Source organism: Muscardinus avellanarius (genome assembly GCF_963383645.1).
Source record: "Muscardinus avellanarius genome assembly, chromosome: 1".
Classification (NCBI taxonomy): Eukaryota; Metazoa; Chordata; class Mammalia; order Rodentia; family Gliridae; genus Muscardinus; species Muscardinus avellanarius.
In genome coordinates, this window is record NC_137786.1 from 147,828,329 (window position 1) to 147,854,579 (window position 26,251).

The window sequence follows — 26,251 nt, forward strand, 5'->3', positions numbered from 1 at the left end:
ATTCAGCAAACATTTAAAAAATACTTTGTTTCTTTTCAAAGTTTATTTTTTCTGCAGATGAAAACAAAAAATACAACTGTGAAACAAACTATCCAATGGAAGTAGGAAATACAGCCTGGTTGCAGTCAATACAAACAAAATCACAGTGAACCTAACCTTACAGTTTTTGTTAGGCTTCTATATCCTTGAATTTCACAGTGGGTATTATTTACATAAGTTCTTTCATTTTTTCCCCCTTATCTTGTTATGTAGGGTGGAAAGTCAACATACCTTACACTACCTCTCAAGCATCTATTTTTGTCAAAAGGCAAAGTTGTAACATATTTAGATTAAAGATCTTAATCAGCTTTAAGATTCTAGAATCAGGCAGTCCTTAGAACCAGAATAGATTCAAAGATCTCCGGTGTTGCAGTGTGGTCAGACAATATCTTTGGACAGAAAACGAAAAGGAAGGACAGAAGGAACCACAGCATTAGTTACAGCTCGGTGCTCTGTCTCATTTGAAGAGCCTGTGACCAACCAAGACTTAAGACTCAGCCTTTGTGACTGACGGACTCAGATGTTGTGATTCAGTTACTTTGCCGTTCATCACACACAGATTCGAGTACTACAGTGGCAGCTCAGCCCTACACTTAATTTAACACTCTGATGCTCCTATTTTGAAATGTTTGAATGAATATATGACTAACTGCTATTTTAAGTATCATACATTAATACATACTAATTAGTTTCTGACATAAAAATAATTTGGAAAACATGTTCAGAAGATGAAATGCTTCTCTTACTATGGCTGTCATATATATATATATATATATATATATATATATATATATATATATATATAGTATATAGTATAACATGTGAGCTATTTCCATTATGTTTTTGCAAATTAATACAAATTTAAATGTCAAGGAAGCAATTATTGACAGCATGCCACCAATCTGAAGCATGCTCATTCTTCTAGAAGCTTAATCATGCATCCCTTTATATTCATTATATTAATTTCTCCATCTTCGTGTGTGTGTGTGTGTGTGTGTGTGTGTGTGTGTGTGTGTGTGTTTACCCGGGATTTGACTGAGGGGTTTTTCACCTCTGAGCTACACTTTTAGCCCTATTTTATTTATTGTATTTTGTATTTTTTTTTTTGAAACAGAGTCTTTCTAAGTTGTGGAAGACCTTGCTAAGTTGATGAGGTTGGTTTTGAATCAGTGTTCCACCTGTCTTAGCTTCCCAATACTGGAATAACAGGCTACATCTTTTTTTTTTTTTTTTTTTTTTTTTTTTTTTTTTTGCAGGTCTGGGGATGGAACACAGGGGCATTCGAGCTCCGAGTTAACACACCCTGCCCTATTTTATATTCTTTATCTTTATTTTGAAACAGGGTCTCACTAAGTTACGGAGGGCCTCACTAAGTAGCTGAGGCTGCCCGTGAACTGCGATCCTATCTGGTCTCAGCATACAGAATGCTGGGATTACAAGTGTGCTCCACCATGCCTGGCTCACCATCTTTTCATAGTGGGCTACTTTTTTCAAATGCATTTTTCTGATCAAGATCATTTATCATTTCTCCTTTTACTTTTCAAATTTTAACAGAGCATTTTTAACATAGTAATTGTACATCATCCTGGGGCACAGTGTGATGGTTCTGGTACATGTATAACTCAGGATCAACTCAGGATATTTTAAACATTTGCCCTTTCTTTTTGATGAGACCATTTAAAATATCCTAGCTATTTCAAGTCATATAATATTATATTGCTAGGTATAAACACCCTGCTGTGCAATAGAAGACCGGAAGGAGTCCTCTGGTCCAGCTGTGACTTCACATTCCTGACCTGTATCTTCTGTCTACTTTTCTTGTCTCCTTCTGCAAACTCCACTTACCACTGTTTGAACAATGCTTTGGTTGATTCTCTAAAACTGTCTTTTATTGTTACCTTAGTTTGTGAGAGAGGACTTGGACACACATAGGGTACTGCTGAAACCCAAGGGTATATATATGCAGATTCCAGGTAAAATCTGCATTAGCTCTTCTATTTGAATGAGTTGAGAATAAAACCAAGAAACTTTAAAAGTGCCTTTGCTTAGAGCTATGAGGAATTAAAATACAGATAATAAAAAATCATGTTCAGAATGAAAAAAAACAAAGGCTTTTCTTGGGGAGGAGAGACACTTTGTAGGACAATCAGGAGTACACTATTTTCTTACAGTACCATTTTGTTAAAATTCATGAGGTATCTACCTGAAAGGCAATTAAAGGGACAAAGGTTTATTATTCTCCTTATTCGCAAACAGCCCCAACAGAAAAGAAACCTTTTAGAATTCAGCAAAAAGAATGGGAAAGGTAGACATCTGTGTTTTTTAATTTCTTGAAAATGACAATAAAAAAAAAAAACTAAGATGTCCAGTCCCCTTAGCAGGGGCACACTTAAGGCTTATTCAGAGTTTATCCAAAGCACCAGCATGTGCCGATTTTCTTCTTAGAAACCGGCTAAGCCTCTGAAATGGGTCAGTGTGCTGTAGCCACTCAATTGCCTCCTCCAGGCGGGTCTTTTAAGCACAGGTGCTAAGTGGAGGGTCTTTCTGAGCCTTGCTCACCCTCTGACAGGAACTTGGCAACCCAGGCAGTTCTTAGAATTGGCTGCTCTGTGGGAGTCATCGTGAGTTATTTACAAAGCTTCAGTTGTTCAGGTCAAACAACTCAAACTCTCAATACAGGAACAGGAGTGGGAGGGAGAGAGAATGGGAATTGGTGCTAATGTGACTTCTTTGCTTAAGAAAGTAGGAGAGAAAGTTTTTTTTTTTTCTTGGATTACATAAATACTAATTAAACATGTTCATATATCTTGAAGAACTGCAACCTTAATAATTTTTTGAATCCCTTCAGGAATAAACTTGACTACTTGACTGATGGATAGACTTAAAACTAATATTTTCCAAAAATAACATGTCCATTTCTTTGGGTAAGTATTTTGGCTTTTAGTTTTTGCCTTTTCTTTTATGAAGGGATTGTAGGAGGAAACTGCTTTGTCAGTTCCTCTTACAGCATAGACTGGCTTCAGGCCTCAGAAATGTAGCACAGTTATTTATTTATTTATTTATTTATTTATTTATTTATTTATTTGCAGTACTGGGGATGGAACCCAGGGTCATTCTACCTCTGAGCTACACCACCAGTTCTATTTTTTTTGTTTTTTATTTTGAAATAGAGTCTCACTGAGTTGCAAAGGGCCTCACTAAGTAGCGGAGGTTGTCCACGAACCCGGATCCTCCTGTCTCAGCCTCCCCAATGCTGAGGTTACAAGCGTGCGCCACCACTCCCGCCTTGCAGCATAGTTTTGACTGTTAACTTTTACAAATGCTATGACATAGCTAAGGGATACACAGTTAAGACATCAAGTTCAGTGTATGTGAGTATTAAGGAAGGAGAATCTCTGCGACATAGTTTGGTTTAAAATTTTATAATTAAATACTAGAGTGATTATCTAAATCAGAGTCCAAATTGATGTTTACTGTTACAGATCAAATCACACAATTAAGCAGCTAAACAAATGTAACAAATTAACCCCAAATTATATTGCTCTATAGTCTAACCAATCTAACGCTGTAAATGAGTGCGAGCATGCATTTGTGAAACCACTAGATGGCATACTTTTACCACGATTTTGGCTGAGGACAGCTTCAAATCATGATATGAAGGGTTAGAAGCAAGGCAAATGTTATCCGTTATTTATTGAAAGCTCTATTAAAGGATTTTTTCTTTGTGAGGAGAGTTGAAAATTGTCTTTACCATCATGGGTCATGTATTTCTCCTAAAACATCCAGCAGAAAAAGAATACTGTACACAATATTGTTTAAATTTTCATTTCTTGCTTTGCGAATTTGTGTTGCTATTTCTCATGCAGCTATTTCTCCAAAGAATTAAAAGGGCACACATTTAAATTTTTTTCTAACATTTATGGCGCTAATCCTAGAAGCTAATAGCTCTGAAAACAGAAGGCCAAGAGCTCACCAAGGGTCCTTCTATTGTTGATAGTTTAAAACTGTGTGAGAAGTACTACTTCAAATACCACTGAGATCTGAGAGCCAAAATGGCCTCTGGTGATAGAGGATTATGATCAGATCCTAGCAAAAAAATCATAGGAAACTCCCCAAACTCACACTGCAAACTGAAAGGTTTGAAGAAGAAATTAATGGAGAACAATCAGGCAAAGGTTGCCTTTTAATATACCATTCAGATGAATAAGAAGATAGATTCTAGGCTTACCTGTTCTAGTATGTTTTGAAGCCTCTCTATCTCGCAGTCTATCACAAATTTCTTCTCTTGTCTTCTATCAAGTTCTTCCAAAAGTTGCCTGTAGCTTACATCATTAAAATTTTCCACACATATAGCGCTGACATGCCAACCATTTTGTCCTGCTTTTTCCATAATAGCTTGAAGTATTGAGTATCCTATTTGGGGAGAACAAAAGAGTTACTAAAAACCTTCTTTTCCTTCCCTTAAATGACTACGCAGGCCCCGAGTCCACATCGATATTTTTTATATTCCAAAATATACACTGATTACTTAGAAACTTAAAAGTCTGACTGGTTATTTTAGAATCATGTATTCTTGCTTTCTTAACTCATGGAAACAAGACCTCTTAAGCTATCGAATGAAGTAGCAATACCGTATCTTATATAAGCTCTCAAAATCACTCTATTGAACTTAGTCCACTGGTCTAGGCATTTTTTGATACAATAAACTAAAAACCAAGTCTATCACTTGTGGTCAATATTAATTTCATAAACTCTTTATGTTATTTTCCTTACTAGAGAGAATTCATTTTAAACAACTGTTTTGACTTTCCCTTTGTGCATACTCGTTGCAATTTTTGTTCAACTGCAGAAGAAATATGAAAGGAACAGTATAGTGCTATCTGCAGGGGACCTGTTATTATCAAAGCCTCATTTGATTGTGTGGGCAGATCTATATAGGAAAAGAACTATTTATTCACCTCTTCCTCTCTGCAGAATTGTGTAGATGGGGAGAGTTGAATAATACCAGGTAAGGAATTGAGTACTCATATTCATAATTTGGTAAGGGAGACAGACATTTAAATAAAAGATGCAACTTTGTTCCTAGAAGTGTAAGGATAGCAATACCTAAGGCAGTGTGTTGACCCAACAGAAGGCTTGGTTAAATCTGCCTGCACAGAACAAGGAAAAATAAAAGAGGGGAGAAACCACTTTAATTGGGTCTTAAAAACTAAGGAGTGTGCTATAGTGCTGGGAGAAGAGGTGTTTAATGGGTGAAGACAGGAGGGGATGGTCTCTGCCCTGTTTTTGATCTGGATCTACCTACAGGTTGAAGAGAAACCATTTTATCTGAGCATCTGGTTAAGACGGGAGCTTTGAATGTATAATCCCAGGACCAAGAGTGTATCTCCATCCCAACACTGTCTTGACATCTTCCTGGAGCTCTAAGTTTTGAATTGTAATGTGAGAGAAAAGGAAAAGTCCTTCATAAAGCCCCTACACATAAAGGGGTTACGAGCAGAGCCTGTTTGTCATTATTCCACTTAAGAACATAGCATAAACAAAATATTCTAATCTTCTTTAAAAAAAGTGTAACACTTATTTGGGTTTATCCCATAGCAACTTTCTACAGTGTCTCCTTCCTTGGCTTCTGGAGTTAGAATAAAGGTGGGTGGATTAAAAGTGAAGATATGAAATAAATATCCAATGTTTTCAAGATAAGAGTATTTATTTGGCTTCCTAATTGATATGTGAGTCGCTCTCACTCAGAGACTTTGATTTTGAGACATGTTTCCCACATGTCAGAGTTTCAAACATTATGATGCTCAGGTAATAACAACAGATGGAACTGATGATGAGATCATATTCAAAATATAAATTACCTGATATCTTGCCAAATGAAATACTGTGGCAGTCAGGATTCATTTTTATCTAAACGAAAAAAAATTCCCCAAAGAGGAAGAAAGAGGGCATGTTAATTAGTCTATAATTATTCTGGTATATCTATTGCTCCGTTTAGTCTCTCCTTTGGTAACTCATGCCAGTAATTATCATTTCAGATCTTACCTAGCTCTCCCCCCCTCCCTGAAGCCTAGGGCTTGTTCACTTCTTTCCTCTTCAATGCAAATGGAGCACGATGGCACGAAACCTTTCCTGATGTATGTGCTCAGGTTCATTTATTCTGCTCTTGGGATTTGCTCTCTGATGGTAATGGAGGCAAAGTTCCTTCTATTTATTTTATTTTATTTTTGACACCCACAACAGTGCTCTTTGACTTGAAAAGAACGACATTTGAAAATGCCAATTGACATTCTACTTTTCCTTTTTTTAAATTTTATCCTCCCGAAATAATTCTAAGTCTTTTTGTGAGCTTGACTGAACGTTGCAGAAATGACAAATAAGGGCCACACACATCGTAGTAGTTTTCTTGCTTCCTGGGATCAATTCACAGCATGGCTGAGCTCTCTAGACATTGCTGCTGTGTTTTGGCATGATGTGGCTGACAGGCTTCATGTCAGTACTAGGCATCCATGTTGTTATTCTCCTGCTGCTGTGACTTTTATGGGATGTAGCAACTTATGATGATATTTATATGTGTTCCCACTTGCATTCCAGTAATTGCAAGGTTTACGCATATAAAGTAAAATCATAATTCGAGTTCAGCATTTCATTATCCCATGATCAGTTTTACAAATGATGTTGGAATTGAAATAAGACAAAGCCCTAGAACACAATCTTTGTTAAATGTCAAAGAAAGTTGGCTGCCTAAAAAGCTCCATTAATCAAAGTCAGAAATAAATGGCATCTTTTTAGTGTGGTGCAAAGGACACACAGTTACAGTTTCAGAGCCCTAGCTGAACACTCGCATCCATTTATATGCTGTGTTTGATTTTAATATGCTTTATTCTCATTCACTGCTGCTCAGATGTGTGTGTATGTCTTATTTATTTGCCAACAGAGCTGAGAATATTGTAGCTAGGAGAAAATGCTGCTATTGAATCTCTGGTTATGTAACTTAGTTGGCTTTAAAACTAAAAAGTCACAAGTCAGGACATACTAGGTCCAAATTTTTATGGTTTACATATCTTAGCTATTAAAAAATCTGTAAGATAATATTATTGGTTGAAAATAAATGCTTCAGTTTTAAGTGAAGATAACCTGGGTAACAGGAAATTCACTGCTATAAAGAATATTTTAAATAGTGCTTCTACTTAAAAGGCTGTCTAACATTCTAATTTATATAACTTATTGAAAACCTTCTGAATTCCAGATTCCACAAAGTGTATCAAGATCAAAAAAGACATAATTCCTATCTTTACAAGGAAAATCCTTAACAGAACTGATAGTAAAGTAGCTGACCATTATGCAAAAGATATAGCATTACATAAATAACTTCAAGGGAATCAATTTTTTAGAACAGTAGCAAGAGAATAACTTGGACATGATTGTGTTGTTGAATTACAATAGGAAAACAAAGACTTTTTCATAGACATCAGAGAACACTACTAAGTACACTTAAATATTTTTAAACCTATTATTATATCACCAGCTTAACATTCTGTTAAACAGAATGCCAGTGAGGTAAGCGGTCCAATGCCACTGCATCTTTACACTTCCGCGGTCTTTATATCATCCATGGATAATGACCTATTTTGGATGACTAGCGCCTTAGAGATGTTGTTGCTAACCACACGAACTGAGTTTATTTATCCGATGTTCTCTTTGCAAGAGTTATTTGATTCAACTGTCTGTACACAGAGCAGCAGGAAGAGGACTGGGAGGATTTATGCCAGGGAGGAGATCATTTCAAAAAGACAAGAGTTGTTCATGTGCCATAAAAAAATTTGCCTTGGAAGAGAACTGAAAAGTGCCCATTGTGCTTTTCAGTGAGGAGGTCAATGGTGTCCTCAACATGGGCAGGCAGTAGAATGCTGGATCTACAAGTCAGATTTCAGAGAGGAGAAAAATAGAGGAGAAAGAAGGAAGAGGTGAGAGCATAAAGATTATAGAGGATATTATCAGGGCAACAAAACCATTACACAAAGCATATTTCATTTTGATGAGCATGGGCTAGGGAAACATCTAGGGGCTGGTTCAGGAAAAAGAGCTGACTTTGTCCCATGGGGCATTGTGGAACCTAAAAAGGAGAAGTGATCCCGAGAGATAGCAGCAGCTTGTGCCTCATCAAATTAAAGCCTCTCTCCTTGGCCTCATAAGTTATGCAGGTACCTGCTTCTTCATTGTCAGATTCTCTGGTTTGGCATAAAATTAATGGATTGGAGGAGAAAAGTGTGTGTGTTTGCAAGTATTGTGTGCTGCGGGCTGACTCTAGTCATCAAGAGGAAGAAAATTCTGTAATCCTCACTGCATTTAATGTGACCAGACTGGACCTATAGAGCAGATTTAGTAACCATTTAGTTTGGACTCTTGCCAAAGCAGCTTAGTACAGAAATAACATGTTCAAAGACCACAGTCTGGACTTCAAGGTCTCAGCCCACAGAAGGAGCAACCATCTTTGTCGCTTGGTTAAAATCATCTGCAGCTGTGACTGTAACATTTATTTATGCCACAGTTCAAGAAGGGCATTGTGAAATAAGAAAAGATTTTCTTACTTAGCTTGAAGTTGTACATGTAAACCTGAGATAGGATGAAATGTCTTGTGTTTTACTTTTTTGTACAAACACTCAAGAGTAAGCATGGTAAATCTACCTGCAAAGATGGATTGAAAATGATCATTTTTTCTCAAAGATGGTTATTTTAGATCTAAGTTTTCCCCATATTTTTTATTTTCTGACATTAACATTTATTATTTTCCTGAACCTTGTATTACAGTACTCATACTTAGTTCAGTCGACAATTCACAAGAGAACTGGATATATTAAATCCTTAAAGTTAAAGCTTTATAGCAGAGTCTATACTTTGTTCTCTACTATCAACTCTCCCCTTTCTCCAAAACAATGACATTCTAACCTGGGCATATGAGCAGCAAGAGTAGAAACATTTTCTTCCTTCTTATGGAGCTGGATGTGGTTTTGTGACTAAGTTTTGGCCAATAGGTTTTGTCGAAGCTACAGGGAGCTTTCATCAAAAGACTGTATTTCCTTACTTCCTTCCCTCTCTTTCTCCCTCCCTCCTTCCTTCCTTCTTCCTTCCTTTCTTTATCTCTTCCTTTCATGGTACTGGGAATTGAACTCCCGGGCAATCTACCACTAAGTTATCCTCCAGCACTTTTCATTTTAAGTCAGAAGGGTCTCACTTACTTGCTGAGGCTGGCCTCGAACTTGTGATTCTCCTGTTTCAGCTTCATGAATGGCTGAGTTTACAGGTATGCACCAGCATACCAGAATATTAGTATGCTTTTTATCTTGCCCATTTCATGTTGCTCCTGAATATGAATGCTGCCCCTTGCCCATAAAGTCAAGGTATTGAATGCTGGAGTGACCACATGAAAGAAACTTGGGTCTCTCATGTCCTAAAATGGCCTACTAATCTCTGGTCATTTATCTAGACTTTAAATTACAAAAATAAATCTACTACCTTGTTTTGTCCATTAATAAGGCCAAAGTAAAATCTTTTATTAGTTTTAATTAAACCTAATTGTGATTAGTATAGACATAGTAAGCATTCTTAGCTATTTGACACAGATTCAAAACACTGAACATGTCCTCCAAGGAATACCCAATCACTATATTCCCTTATTTTTCTTGATCTTTTCTAGAACTGGGCTACTGAAAAATTTTTATTTCAGTACTATGGATGGTTGAGTCCCTTGAATCATATATACACTTGTCCACTTGTTTATGTAGCAATTGGATTTCTGAGAACAGAAACTAATTACAGAATTTCTTTGCATAAAGCCTTCAATGTTATTACATTTTGTCATACTGGGGATTGGCCCCGGGAGTGTTTTAAATCTGAGCTCCCCATCCCAGCCCTTTTTAATTTTTTTATTTTGAAACAGAGTCTCACTAAGTTGCTGAGATCCTCCTATTTCAGCCTTCCAAGTACTCGGAATACAGGCATATGCCACTACATTTGGCTTAATGTTATCAGTTTTAAGCTTCACCCCACTATCTGCTCATACTGCTTCTTGGCTGGTCTCTCCAACTTACTCTCCCCGCTATCCACTCTCCAGCAACACTGGCCTTCTCAGCTATTCTTGAAAGCACCGTAGGTTCCTGGTACAGTGACTTTGCACATGTGATGGCTCCCTTTCAAAGTCTGTTTCTTTCTCCTTTTGCCTCATACACATTTTTAAGATCTTATCTCATATTCCCCAATTAAACCACTTCCCACTGAAATAAACTTTCATAGATTTCTATACCTTTATTTCAGAGATTTTGTTTTTACCACAGTTTCTAATTAAATATTTAAATAATGGTCAGATTAGACTCTTTATCCTCCCACTATACTGAAGATTCCATGAAAGTAGAAACTGTGCATGTGTTTGGTGTCTAAGCCTGCAGATGCTCTGCAAAGAGTAGTTTAAATGCATGATACAACAGTGGCAGGTTCACAGAGGGAAACTGGGATGTCAAAAGTCTCAGAGGCAAGAAGAGACATAGTAGGTCATATGCAGGAAATTAAAATAACTTCATTTCATTTTGTGTTTTAAAAGGACAAGGATAGCTTGCATGGAGAATTGGTGTGGTGAGTAAGCTGAGTTTCTAAGGCTGGAGAGAAGGGAGACAAGGCACCTTCTCTATCATTTTAAGAAATTTGATCTTTACTCCTCCAAGACTTTAAAAAGAGAGTGACAGAACAGAATATGTCTTAGTGGGACTATTACAGCTGAAAATATGATCTATGTGAGTAGCACAGAAACAGAAAAGCCACGTAGGAAGCTACACTGTAATAATACAGATGAGAGTAGTGGAAACTGGATTTGTGACCATGCAGAAGAAGGAGAAGAGATTCTAGATTCAGGAAGCAGAGTAAGTCACTTTCCTGTTGATTGAAGACACATAAGGGAAGGGGAGAAGGAGGATTTGCACATGACCACACTCTGCTATCCTGGTTGTCTTCTTCTGTTTTCGGGTAGAACCCAGGGATTTTTGGATCTCCAGAAGAAGCACTTATTTTTCTACCTGGATTTCAGGTGTCATCTGACTTCTGATGAAAGTAATTCTTACAGCCACCTCCTTGATCCCCCCCAAAGGAGTAAGAGGTATTTCAACACATTAGTAAAAGAAATAAGTTGGAGAAACCCATTTTACCCTTTTGTTATAGGCATCAATTATTCTGGAGAACATCCATAAAGATTTCAAATATTCCCTTTGGACACACTGAATCTCTCGTCACGGTGGCCTTAAACATTTAAAAAACAATCTCCTTATCCCAATGGGTCTTTAATAACATCTTTTTACAATATAAGGCATCTTTTTATTACATAATGAATCCTTGAGAGACTAATTTCCTAATCAGAATAAGTATATAACAATTATTATACACTTACTATTTTGCTCATAAAGTGAGATTTTTAACCAGGCTCAGTGGCACAACACCTATAATCTTAGTTACTTGCAAGGAGCTTTAGGCAGGAGGATTATAAGTCTGAGGGCCAGTCTGGGCAACTCAGTGAGTCAAAAAATAAATAAAATTAAAATAAAAACAACTTAAAAGGGCTGGGAATGTAGCTCAGTAGGAAAACACTTGCCTAGTCATGTAAGAGGCCCTAGGTTTGATCCCTGGTACAGAAAAAAAAAAAGAAAGAAAAAAAGTGAGATTTTTTTTAAGAAGTGAGATTTTATCTATTTTCATGTCACAGTATAAAACACAATTCCGATTTTGTTCTTTTTTATATATATTACACAAAATTCACAACTCAAACTTGCATACAATGCAGCCATTGAATTCTCATAAAGGAAGTAAAATATACATTTGTGAATTGACAAAAGTATTTTGTCTTACATTAAGCATTGAAAGCATATACAACATAACATTTTAAAATACACTTCATTGGTGCATTGTAATTATACATTATAATGAAGAGTGACAGAAACATAAAATCACACAGCACTTGGTGTGTTTCCTTCCAGATCCACCCAGCTTCCTTATCATCCCTGTACATGATACTGAGATTAGTATTGATAGCTTCATATATGGATGTAGCTCTACTTGAACTGTTCCCTTCATCAAGTCTCCTTTACCCCTTCCCATCTCCCTCCCCAAGTACCCTTCTACTGTTCTACTCTTCTCCTCATTTATCTTAAGTCCCTCTTGTTTCCCAGTCTCTCTAGCTTCCACAAATGAGGGAGAACATACTGCCTTTCTATATGTTTTCCTGAACATGACATAATGTCATTCTTTATGGTTGTAAAATTCTATCATGTATATATACCACAGTTTTTCAATCCAGTCACCTATTGATGAATACCTAGGCTGGTTCCCTAATTCGACTACTATGAATTGTGCCATTATAAACATGGAAATGCATGCACCACTCTAACATTCTGATTTCAGTTCCTTTGGAAAGATACCTAGGAGTATCTGGGTCATATGCTAGTTACATTCTAAGTTTTCTGAGAAAATTCCACACTAATCACCAGAGCAGCTCTACTAATTTGTGATCCCATCGAGACTGTAAATGGGTGCCTAAGACATAATTTTGGATTGCCAAACCTACTCATCATGCCAATATCTTAGAAAAAAAGTCTCAAGAGGAAAACAGATTCTTTGAGAGGGGACTTTGCAGTAGGGAGAAAGCCATGGATGCAAGAGTGGCCCTCAAGGATGGAGGGGTTGCTGACTGAAAAAGGTGAAGGAGTGACCCCAACCTCAGACAAAGGTGCAGAAGAACCTTAATATCTCATTGTCAGTGGGTATTTAGTAGCCTTGTTTGCTAGAGTAGAGGATTTACAAAGTACCTTATGATTTATTAGCATTTTACTAGCCCCACAAAGTCAGAATTAGCTGTATAGAAGTTGATGTGATTTCTATGAAATCATTACCCCCACTAAGTGGCAAAGCTGTGAACTGAGTTAAGATCTTCCATTCTTCAGTAGAGGTACTTTTAACTACACTTTCTCTTCTGAGGAGAGTGGGAAATGAAATTGGCAAAGAAGGACCAGGCTCTGCTGTAAAGGCCATTGAAAAATAGACATCCTCATTTCCTCTCTGGAAATCACATTGCTTATCTCAGCTTATGCCCTCAGTGCTATCTTCAAAGTACTTCAAGAATCTATCTCCTCTGCCACCTCTACCCAGGTCTCAGGATCTGGTCAGGACCACTACCATAGCAGCTTTATGGAGTTCTTGGTTCAGCTTTTGTCCCCTTCCTCTATACATAATATAGCTTCAAGAACAAACTTTAATATTTATTGGTTATTGTAGACATATGTCACAATGTAGTTCAGAGTGATAGAGACATACATGCACACAGCACTTGGTGAACTCCTTCCTGCACTTCCACTCCACTCCCTTCCCTTCCCATACATGATATTAGAACTAGCATTGATAATTTTGTATATGTACATTGTGTCAATTGAAGTGTTTTCTTCACTAAATATCCCTCTCCCATTTGCCTCCCTCTCATAAACCCTCTCCATCACTCCACTGGGGTTTCTTCTCCTTTGTCTGCAGTCCTTTTTGTATACCAAATTATTCCTAGCTCACACCTATGAGGGGAAACTTTTGTGACTGACTGGCTGATCTCATGTAACATAATATTCCATCCATTTTCCTGAAAATGACATACTTTTGTTCTAAATGGTTGAGTAGGATGCAATCATGTGTAGATCCCATAATTTTGTAAACCATTCATCTGTTGATGAACACCTAGGCTAGTTCCATAATATGGCCATTGTGAATTGTGTTGCTACAAACATAGATACAAAACTTTTTTTTTTTTTGGTGGTACTGGGGTTCCTGGAAGCCCTTCTATCTCCGGGCTACACTCCCAGACCTATTTTTTACAATTTTATTTGGAAACAGGGTCTCCTAAGCCAGCGCGCGCGGCTGGCTTCGAACCTGCGTGATCCTCCTGTCTCTGCCTCCCAAGCGCGGGGATTACAAGCGTGCGCCACCACGCCTGGCCGATACAAACTTTTCATGCAAGTCTATGAATGTCACTCATAGGTCAAAGTTATTTTATTGCTTCTTCACCTTGGCCTGCAGGACTTCACAACCCTGGCCTCCTGTATGGCTCTCTCACTCTCAAATATTACCTGAAAACTGAATTTTTCTCCAAGGTAGGGGATTATCCCTTACACTTCCCTTAAATCTTTATCCAAATGCCTTTTTTTTTTTCAGTGACAACATTCCAGGTCACTTGATCTACAATTTCAACTTCCTTAGGCTGAGATTCAGTATCACATTTTTTTGGTCTACTTTTTCCATAACATTTACTACTATGTAGTGCACTCTATATTTCCCTCACTCACTTTGTTCCTTGTCTGTTTCTTCTGAAGAATATAAGTTTATGAAGTTGAGGACTTTGTCTTGTTCACTCTGCCTAAAAGAACACCTGAAATCCAAACGACACTCAATAAACACATTTAAGTAATTAAATGCTGAAAGTCTAGAAATTACTCTGTGGATGAGGGAGTGAAATATTGGAAACTTTGGAGGAGGGAAGAGACAGATTTATGAATTTTAATAATTTTAGCTGGATATAATAAAAGTGGTAGATGAGTGGAGAGAGGAAAAAGGAAGGGAATCCAAGTAGGAGATGGCCAGAATTAATGCAGGTATAATGGAATACTCATTCTAATTCTGAAAAAAAAAATTAGAAAAACATGAGAGTTTCAGTTGCTTATTTTTTTCTGAATTCTATACTTGTTCTCTAATTCTGTATGCATCGTATTAAGACTCAGTTAATGATCCTATTGTTTGACCTAGATATGGCTTCTCAGTTAGTGATACATAATATTAAGTTTTATTAAAATAATCTAAAAACTACTTAATTTGTAATTTGCATATCAGATTCTTTGAGATTGTGGTAGGAAACTGCAAAACTTCCCAAACCTGGGTCATGAGTTATAAAAGACAAGAGCCTTGCATAGGATATCTCAAATTATCCCTGAAACTCTACAGTTTTCAATATCAATATTTATAGCAACCAGGTGGACGTGGTAGCACATGCTTGTAATCCGAGCATTTGGGAGGCTAAGACAGAAGGACTGCAGTTTGCAGACAGCCTCAGCCACTCAGTGAGGCCCTTTGCTACTCCTTGAAACCCTGTTTCAAACTAAAGAACAAAAAATAGGGCTGAAGGTATAGCTTGAAGGTAGAATGCCCCTAGGTTCCATCCCCAGTACTGCAAAAAAAAAAAAAAAAAAAAAAAAAAAATTATAGCAACCATCCTGAGTCATTAATGAAAGCTAAAATAAGCTTCAAGAAAACTCAGAATTAAAGTAAGTGTGAAATCCATTTCTGAAAGGCTCCATTCTTAATGATTAAAAGCACAAATATTTTTGGTTTATAGAAACAACTGAGTGAAGCCTGAAAAACAGGCTCATTGGTTGAGTAAGATGGCCAGTGCTTTACATAGAGTTCTGGTTCTTAATAAGACCAATTAATTCATTCTACCCTATGTCGAAGTTGGAGTCCAATGGATCTCATTAATTAATCATGAAAACAATCACTAGCAACAAAACACAGAAGTGTTACAGAACACATTCAATATCAGTTTATTATATTCACATGCCAAGCGGTGTACTGTAAATAATATTAATTTGTATCTGGCTTTTATACACAAAGTTAAAACCATTCATTTCAGTTGATTTGAAAGTGATATTTTAAACCGTTACTTTTGTCTTTTCTTTAGAGAAGAAACAGCAGTACATAATTTTCTCGTGATGATTCTGGTGAAAGGATTTGCATACAATTACGGAGACAATTTCTGTTCCTAGCAGGAACAAACACAGGATGAAGTAAGTATTCACCATATGATTAGCCTAATTTTTATATCCCATGGAGGCCAGCTCAATTCCAAGAAGTAATTGTAAACGCATGTCGGTGACTGAGAGTGAATACATTTGATTACTCACTATTAAATCTCCTTAGTGGGGAAATGGCACTGAGCTGATCATCTAAGTACAGAGTGATTTCTTGAGCAGCGTGCCAGGTGACAAATGATGGGTTCTGTGCAGACTCAGTTGCTTTCAACTGTGAGCATCGTGCTTCTCCTATCAACTCTGGGGTTCTAAGGCAAATGATTCAAATTCCTTAACTTTCCATTCTTGACTTTTTAATGTAATGAAGATGATAAATATAGGATTTTAAGCATCATGATAATTTTTTCTATAACTCTGTTTCAGCTAGCATTGTTACTAGTGTGACAAAACAAAACAAAACAAAAACTGACAGCAACAACTTAGAAGAAGGAAATGTATTTTCTCACAGTACTGAAGGTTTTAGGGGTTCAGTCCATGTTAGGCCAGGTTACATGGGTGGAGCTCAGGGAATGATGTGGAGAGTGGGAGAGAAAAATCAAGTGCTCTTCTCTTACTTTACAGAGGCCAGAATCAAGGGAGATAGTTAGGGGAGGAGGGTATATACAGAAGCCCAAATCCACATGGTTAAGACCACCTCCTCAGCAACAAAGTCCCACCTTCAACACCGGGATTTTTTTCTTGGCCCCATATTTCATTATTTAGATATTTGCTCAGCCACTTTACTCAAAAACCCAAGAGATCCCCTCAGACCTATTCCTCTTCTCACTTCATCCTAAGCCATTTCTGACCTTACTTCCTACATGCTGTACTTGAGATAGTTCATGAACAATTGCTGACTTAGTTGTCCTTTCACTATCATCTACAGTCCATACACCGTGTGCCAGGCTACTGTCCAGATGCTACAGACGTAGAAACCAGCAAAACTGTTTTGGAGTGTACCTTCCCAAAGCTTACACTCCAGCGGCTGAAGCCCACAATAAGCACACAAATGCATTTATACAATAAGAGGTCATCAGTTCTGTGAGCAAAATTAAGAAAAGAAAGATACAATGATTGGTGGTGGTAGTGGGAGGGGTGCTTATCTTCCCAAACGAGTCTCTCACTCTGTCTCAGATGTACATTCTTCAGCTCATGCTAAGGAGTGTAGTTCTCTAGATGAACCAGATTCTCTCCTGCCTTATGCGTCACCATGGCTGCTCCCTGTTAAGAAGGCCAGTTTCTCCACACTCACTGGCCACTTGCAACCTTTCCCTCAAGGTTTCAGCTCCAGGCAATTTTAAAAGTCTCCTCTGACCAATTCCATATTAAATGATTATGTTTTTCTTTATCTTCTTTCTAGTTAACAATTTAGAGAATAATTACAGCTATATCACCTTGAACAAATTGTTATTATTATTATTATTATTATTATATTATTTGTGTGGAACTGGGGATGGAACTCAGGAACATTCTAAAACCAAGATACACCCTCAAGTCTTATTTTTTATTCTTTATTTTTAAGAAAGGTCTCACCAAGTTGCGGAGGGCCTCACTAAGAAGCTGAGGCTGGCCATGAGCCTGTGATCCTCCTGTCTCGGTCTTTCAAGTACTAGGATTACAAGTATGTGCCACCATGCCCGACAATCAATTAATTATTAAACAAATTCTATATGGTACCTTTGAAACTACTAAATATACAGTGAGCCAGGCACTGACAGTAAAGGATGGTGAATTATAATTGCTGTTTTACCTATTTAATTCCAAGTACGGGACTAGTTCTTATTCATATTTCTTCCCCTAATTTTTTACACAAAAGAAAGAATATGCTCAATAAGAGCAAGTTGATTGAATGAAAGAAAGAGTACAAAAATTCTGAGTTTTAAAAAATGCCCAGAGCCAGCCATGGTTACGCACGCTTGTAATCTCCGTGCTTGGGAGGCAGAGACAGGAGGATGGCGCAGGTTCGAAGCCAGCCATGCTGGCGTGAGACCCTGTTTCAAAAAATATAAAAATAGGTCTGGGAGTGTAACCCGGAGGTAAAGGGCTTCCACGAACCCCAGTACCACCAAAAAAAAAATGCCCAGATATGATCAATTATAATATAGTAAATAATAATTAAAACTAACAATTATTAAAGGCTTACCAAATCCAGGAATATTGTATTAAGTGCTTTATGGGCATGGTGTTAGTTTTATTATCTTCATTTATATAAGGGAAACTGATAATAAATAAGTTCTTGACCAAGATCACTTAGCTCTTAATTGGTAGAGACTCATTCTAGCTAACATTAGAGCTTGCTTTTTATTATCCTCGATGATATGCTTTATAATACAATGAAAACTTAATTCCATTTTGTTTGGGCTAATTTTATTCTCCTACTAAGGATTCATTTTAGACCCAGAAGTATGTGTGACCACAAAGCACTCCTAAGTACTAGGTCTATTTCCAGAGAGTGCTGAGGCTTCAGGTATTCACCCTGTGGATATATTAGCTCTTTCTCTCCAATATTTCAGAGAATAATGCCCTCTCCCCTCAACATACCCCTGCTCAAAAGTTCCTGGCAGATCTGGGCCCAGTGTTACAACCACTGCCAAGATAACAATGTGCATGGCTGTGCATGGCAATAATTCCAGTACTTGGGAAGTGGAGTCAGGTGGGCCAAAGGTCTGAGTCCAGGCTTATCAACTTAGTGAGACACTCGGCAACTTAACAAGAACTTGTTCCAAAATAAGAAATAAAAAGGGCTGGAGGTGTAGCTCAAGGTAGAATGCCCCTGGGTTCAATCCCCAGTTCCAAAAAAAATTTACAATAATGAAAACTGATTCTTTCTTCACTATAGACTGCAGATGCACTCCTGTGGTCCCGTTTGGTTAATGATGTCCCTCCTGGAACCACTAAGTACCTAACATCAACTGCCTTTTCTCTGTAGGACATCAAATATTAAATCTAGAATTAGGTCAACTTTAGTTAAAAGCTTTTGAGTTACTACTTAGATCTATCTATATGCTTGCCCAGCTTCCCTTCTGGAAAGAGTCATGAAGTCCCATGGGACTTTTTTGGAAATTGAATCTGAATCACAGTATGGGATAACTTGTTGAGGCAGGAATTGATGCAGGCAAGTTTGCTGAATAAATCAAACCAAAGACATACATGTATCTCTAATGAGAATAAAAAATTCCTGGAAAGTTATACTGGCTATGAAAACATTTGTCTCCACTTTTATAATTGTAACAAGTGTGAGTCAAACTTGTACATTCAGAATGAAAAGTGAGATCAAACTATCTGTTTCATTAATTATTTAAATAAATCACTAAGTTTATATCTGTTTTGCTTCATTAATCAACAATCTGTATCATGTGCCACTGACATCTTAGTTAAAACTCAGTAAGGTTGCCAAGGTTTATTCTGATGAAACAATTATCAAGTTAATTGTGCTAATACATTTATTTTATATATTTTTTTGCAGTACCGGGATGGAACCCAGGCACATTCTACCTCTGAACTACACCATCAGCCCTATTTTATTTTATTCTTTATTTTGAAACAGGGCCTCATTGAGTTGCAAAGGGCCTCACTAAGTAGCTGAGGTTCTTCTTTAACCAGAATCCTCCTGTCTCAGCCTCCCAAATGCTGGCATTACAACCGTGTGCCACCACACCTGGCTAAATTTGACTTTTATATGTATTTGGGAAACAATGTCATCTTTCTAAAGCTGCAGATTTTAATAAGATAGTATGACACATAGAATACACAAAAATATTAAGCAATTTATTAGGCTTGGATTCTTTTAAAAACTTTATTAAAAAAAAAAAAACACAGCTGGGCATGGTGGTGCACGCTTGTAATCCCCGCGCTTGGGAGGCGGAGACAGGAGAATCGCGCAGGTTCGAAGCCAGCCGTGCTGGTTTAAGAGACCCTGTTTCCAAATAAAAGTATTAAAAAATAGGTTTGGAAGTGTAGCCCGGAAATAGAAGGGTTTCCAGGAACCCCAGTACCACCAAAAAAGAAGAAAGAAAGAAAGAAAGAAAGAAAGAAAGAAAGAAAGAAAGAAAGAAAGAAAGAAAGAAAGAAAAACACCTGAGGACCATATATTCCAGCAGAAAATCCTAGAGTTAGTTTTCAGGGCTATTGCCACTGGAAAAGTTGAGATTTTAATGCCTGTTAATATATCTTTGGTAGTTAAGGTCTCAGGAGGGAAGAAATCAAGACTGTTTTATGAAGTTCAGTGCTTCCCAGTTTATATTTGAACACTGTCATTATGAGGGGCTTTTATGCTGGTTCTGCTCATCTGATCCACTGCTTGGCAGTGAAGACCACCTTGGCTGTGCTGCTGCTGCTAATCTGCTTAAACAGTCAGTACAGCATCGGTGCCAAACTAGTCACTCCAACAGACTTCTCTATTAGCTATTCATTTTACAAAAGGCAAACCTTACACACCAAGAGATGCTGTGTACATCCATGAGTGCCTCACTTTGACTCTCACTACACTGTATAACCGCAATACACCAGTAGATATTTTAAAAGATGCACTTGCAGGATGTAGATCGCTCCTCAAGCTAAATATCTCCATTCATAGCTCACACTTTGTGTCTTCTTAGGAACTGCTGGATATTATCCACCCAGATCCACTTTTTGTTTTCCCTACCCTGCCTTGTGTTGATGGTGGAGGAGGCTAACCAGTACTGTCTGTATGGGTGCTCCTGGACTTCCACTTGGCTGGATTAAAAAATGTTGTGTGCAACTACTCAGTGAAGAGTCAAGTGTCTTTTATTCATGATTTCTTTTTAAGTCAATGCAGGCCTGGCTACATTTTTAAGTAGATTTTATAGACTGCCATTCAGTGTTTGTTCTCCATACAACCACACCTTCCCATTCCCTATCTATTCAGACTTAGGGTGGAACAGATTCCATGCTGCTGCTGCTTCTGGAATAGGGGCACTATCCTTTTCCTTGTGGTGACCCTAAACCCTGTTCCTGCCTTAATCAGTTTTATTATTAAGCATTTCTTTATTACTTAGCACACCATTCATCTCCCATCCGGATAACAGCACACTGATGTAGCTTTGTTGTGTATAAAGCAGTAAATTTGGAAGAAGAATATACAGGTGTAGGTTTTCTATGAAATTATATCCTTATTTTAACATAAATTCCAAGAGTACATGAGACAGTTCACATCTTTCATTACTGCTCTCATATCTTTATGGAGACATAATAGGCCTCTGCTCAAGCCTCATATCTTCAGATATCATCATTTCTAAATTAATTGTACATTAATATAGTGTCAAAATTAAAAGTGTATATTGAATCATGTTATATACCTTGAATGTATACAATGTTTATCAATGAAATACTTTTATAATCTTAAGAAAGCTCAAACACATTAATTTGTAATTTCAGACCACAAAAGAGCTGCATTCTAGCCTGCTTTATTTTGAAGTTGCACTTTAATGACCCTGTATTCCTTTACATTTCATACAAAGACCATTTTATGGTGAGTGATGAGAAAACATTCTCTAACATGCTACTTATGTGATATATTTATGAAATAAATATGTCCAGAAGAAAGACTTTGCCATCCACTTGCTGCCACAGGTGGTGGCTTAGTTGACAAAAACTGTCTAAATTGAAATTATTATTTTTCATAGACATTATCCAATGTTAAATTTCTTAATTATACAAAACTCTATTAAGCAAGTCTACTAACTAAATTACATGGAGTGGACTTTCAGTTTATTCATACTGACAGTCTCTTCAGATTTTTACACAGCTTCTAATGAGATATTCTATAGGGGCATTTCAGGGTTTTCTCAGTGGGTCAAAAGGTCAGTTGCAATATCTATTATTAAAATTTTTTCCAAGTCTAAACATTTATCAATTATGATGTATAACTTTAAGGTTGAAATCAAAGTTTGACTTGACAGATGTAAATTGCCTCTTGGGGAAAATTCTAGCTTTGTACACAAATTATTTCCACAGGGAGATGGGAATTCCTTTTCCATTTTTAAGCATTCAAAATAAAACATCCTACATTATCATCCGATACTTAAAAAAAAAAACATGAATGTAGACTCAGTAACTAAGAAAACAAACCAGTGTTTTAGGCTGTTACTAAACATAGTTTTGGCTGGGCATGGTGGCAAATGCTTGTAATCCCTGCGCTTGGGAGGTTGAGACAGGAGGATTGCACAGGTTGGAAGCCAGCCTCAGCTACTTAGTGAGGGTCTCATCAACTTAGTGAGACCCTGTTTCCAAATAAAATATAAAATAGGTCTGGGAGTAAAGCCCGGAGGCAGAAAGCCTCTGGGTTCTACCCCGAATACCACCACAAACAAAAACCCAAAAAACAATTTAAAAAAATGTAATTTAAATTACCTTTTATCTTCTTATCAAATGCTATTAGGGAAAAGTGATTAGTTATGGAATATGTTTTATCTGTAGTTCCTAATATGTATTTAATAATGCAGTCTATGCCAAAATGTTTTATACTGTTTAGCCTTACCTGTAGACCTGGGTTAATCAGGTACATTGTAATATTATACCTTCAATTTTTATTGAAAATCTTTGCAATAAGTGACACTATTCAGACAGATTCTGCATTTGTTGTAAACTTTTAACTTCTTTAAAAAATTTTTACTCAATGTCTTCCAAAGAAGATCTCAAATTTAACTTTTTTAGGATTTTATCATTAGGATGATTCTTCTTGGAGAACTGACATGCTAGACATTTTTTTTGTGTGGCAGCAGGAATGACACAATCAGTAATTTTCCATTTTCCCCTCTGATTACCAAGCGGTGCAGAGTAAATATTATGTTTCATCGTTATAAGTGGTTTAGCCCTTGTGCTAGCATGTTATTTTTTCTTTGTCATGGCTTTGGTTTTTATTTATTTGTAAATAATGCATATATGTGATATGTATGTGTATAATATATATTTACATGTGTGATTAAACATGTGCAATTGTATTACATATTATATATACATGCATTTATTATAAACCATCACAAATCTTTTTTTGTAGAATCAAGATATGAATATACATGAAAATACTTTTTAAAGCTATTTTAGACAATATGTCTTCTGCATCATTCAAATGACAGCTATTTCAAAAAATTTGCATATAATAGAAATTAGGTATTTTACTCAACCATAAAGAGGAACAAAGTTATTTCAATTTCAGGAAAATGGATAGAACTAAAGAATATTATGCTATGTGAGATCAGACAGTCTCAGAAAGTCAGGGTTGTATTTTCTCTCGTATGTGGAAGCTAGAGAGAAAATAGCTCTAGATTTCACACGTGAGAGAAAGAGGAGTGCAAGAAAGTGGGTAAGGAGACCATAGAATAGCAGAAGGGGGTTGGGGATGGGAGCAGAGGAGGAGATGAAGAGGCTTGAGTAAAGAAATCGACCAAACAATGTTATGTTCATGTACGAAAGTATCTCTACCAACCTCACTAGCATGTACAGGGAATGAGGAGGGGGGCTAGCTGAGTGAGCTGTGGAGGGAAACGCATCCAGACATGTGGTGTGCTTATATGAATGTATCACTTTGAACTTTAACTACTAGGTAGAATTAAAATTTCAAAAAATAAGGAAAGATCCGGGCGTGATGACATACGCTTGTAATTGCAGCGCTTGGGAGGCTGAGACAGGAGGATTACACAGGTTCGAAGCCAGACGCAGCTACTTATGAGGCTCTCAGCAACTTAATGAAACCCTGTTTACAAATAACTTATAAAATAGGTCTGGGAGTATAGCCTGGAGGTAGCAAAGCCCCCGGGTTCCACCCTCAGTATGACAAAAATAAATAAATAAATTTAAAATAAAGAAAGAAAAAGCAGTAATTTGAAAATGAACTCTCTCCAAATCCAAATTCAACTTTTCTAATTTTTAGAACTATTAACAAAAACTAATTTATATGTATAAAAAGAAATAGTATATATCAATTTCCAAAATGTTAAAATACTAAGTTAGAAACCTATTCTTTCTATTAACTTTATAAATAAACAGCATGGATAATTATTAATCAATATGTTTCTCCTTTGCTTTGACAAATAAAACCACATTTCTTTGGTGTGGATCTTCATGAGCCACAGTTTACAATTACTGAGAGATTATCATGTACTGTGCTAAAGACTTGGTTTTGTATTTTTTTTATTTCTCAAAACAACTCTATGGCATAGGTATTTTATTCTCATGTTTTTTCAGATTAGTAAATTTAATGTCAGACTGTATTTTCTTTAAAAATTTTTTTTTGTGGTACTGGGGATGGAACGCAGGGGCATTCTACCTCTGAGGTATACCCTCAGCTCTATTTTTTATCCTTTATTTTGAAACGGTCTCACTGAATTGCAAAGGGCCTCACTAAGTAGCCGAGGCTGTCCTCGAACTGCGATCCTCCTGTCTCAGTTTCCCCAATGCTGGGGTTACAAGCATGTACCACCATACCCAGCTGCAGATTATATTTCCTAAGACAGTTACACCCCAGTCTCTTTCCCCACATGTTCTTATGATGCAACACTGGCCCTCTGAACTCTTGGGGGTCAAGGTTCCTTCCTCTTGAATCTAGGCAGGCTACTGACTACAGGAAGTGATACACATGACTTCCCAGGGTAGACCATGATAGCTTCTTCTCCATCCTATCTGAATAACTACTTTTGAAAGGCAGTTTCATGGTGTGAGGAAGCCCAAGCTGATGGAGCGCATAGATTACCATAAAATCGATCAAGGTCACAATGCTAATAAGCAGTGGCTGGACCTAGACCTAAGCAGTCTCACTTTACCATTTTCATTCCCACTGCACCATACTGCACCCTATTTACTTTCTCCTAAAACTGTAGATATACACACAGGTTTGTATATAGTTTCAAAATGTGTGTGTTCGTATGTATGGGTGTGCACAAGAGTAGTTGCAATATTAATAGCAGCAACTGCAGCAGAAGTAATAGTCTGAATGGCACTAGCAGAAGTAGTATTTGTAGTGTCTGTATAACATTAGTCACAATGATATTATTCTCGAAAAGTGTATATTATTTAAAAAATGCAAGGTAAAAAAATCATTTCATGGACTAGTTTAACTTTTTGAATGTTTGGAGAAATTTCTCCACTATCAACATTTATTTCCAATAATATAAATGCTATACACATACAAAGAATATGTTATATTCTGTATACTTTATATAGCCTTGAAAGTTGCTATGGAATAGTTTGTTACTAATGCAAAAGGTTCTGGTTTTACAATTGCTCTGCAATTCACTAATTTTTACTTTCTTCTCTGCAAGGGCATTTGAGGTCTGGATTATATATTTGTAAAACAGTTCTCACTAGAATTATAATTTGCTAGGTCTTAATATTCCATTTGAATGGGGTTCTTGGAACATGATGAGGTCAGAGGAGAAGAGAAAAAAAAAAACATTTGCTGTGTTTGATAATGGGCTATTTGTCCACAGAATAATCTGAAATCTCCTTCAGTATGACTGAAGGTGACTTTTATCTCAAATTTACTCAGTCTGGTCAATTTATAGAAATTAGAAGGGGAGGTTAAATGCATTTAAGTACAATTTTAATTCAATGATATTTGTCATTGATTACTAATTATAAATAGGTGACTCCACACTTTGTCATGGAGAGAAAGATATTTTCAAGAGGGTACAGAAGGCTGTTAATCTTTTGTGTTGAGGACTGAGCCCATTGCCATTCTACCTCTAAACTCCAGCCCCCTCCCCCCCCTTTTTTTGAAGCAGAAATTTGCTAAGGTGCTGAGGCTGGCCTTGAACTTGTGACTCACCTGTGTCAGCCTTTCAAGTACTGCAAGTACAGGTGTGCATTACTATGCCTGGCTAATCTTAAACCCAAGTATAATGTGTTAAACAGGACTGTATAGGCAAACCACAATTCATGAGCCTTACGTGACTAGGACCTGGATTAGATTAGATAAATTAACAAAAAGTCCAGCCAGACCTTGTTTTAAAACTAAAATTTAAAAGGGCTAAAGGTTTATCTTGGAGGTAGATTGACCCTGGTTTCAATTCCCCAGTACAAAAGAAGAAGTACAGAAGAAGAAGAAGAAGAAGAAGGAGGAGGAGGAGGAGGAGGAGGAGGAGGAGGAATAAAAAGGCACAGTTATCAAGCAGTTTATAATCTTAAACTTGTGTCTTAAGCCGGGCGTGGTGGCACACGCTTGTAATTCCAGCATTTGGGAGGCTGAGACCAGAGGATCGCGGTTCGCGGACAGCCTCAGCTACTTAGTGAGGCCCTCTGCAACTCAGTGAGACCCAGTTTCAAAATAAAGAATAAAAAATTGGACAGGGGGTGTAGCTCGGAGGTCAAATGCCTCTGGGTTCCATTCCCAGACCTAAAAA

General features: G+C 37.1%; 1 protein-coding gene across 3 annotated transcripts in view; it reads right to left on the minus strand.

Moving 5' to 3' along the window:
• GRIA4 (glutamate ionotropic receptor AMPA type subunit 4) overlaps window positions 1-26,251 on the minus strand; it is a gene marked incomplete at both ends in the record, with an annotated part of 386,389 nt that overhangs the window by 108,137 nt on the left and 252,001 nt on the right. For all 3 annotated transcript variants that reach the window (XM_080715475.1, XM_080715476.1, XM_080715477.1), the window contains one exon: window positions 4,268-4,452. In XM_080715475.1, the coding sequence (XP_080571601.1) occupies window positions 4,268-4,452 (185 nt within the window). The remainder of the gene's footprint in view (window positions 1-4,267; window positions 4,453-26,251) is intronic.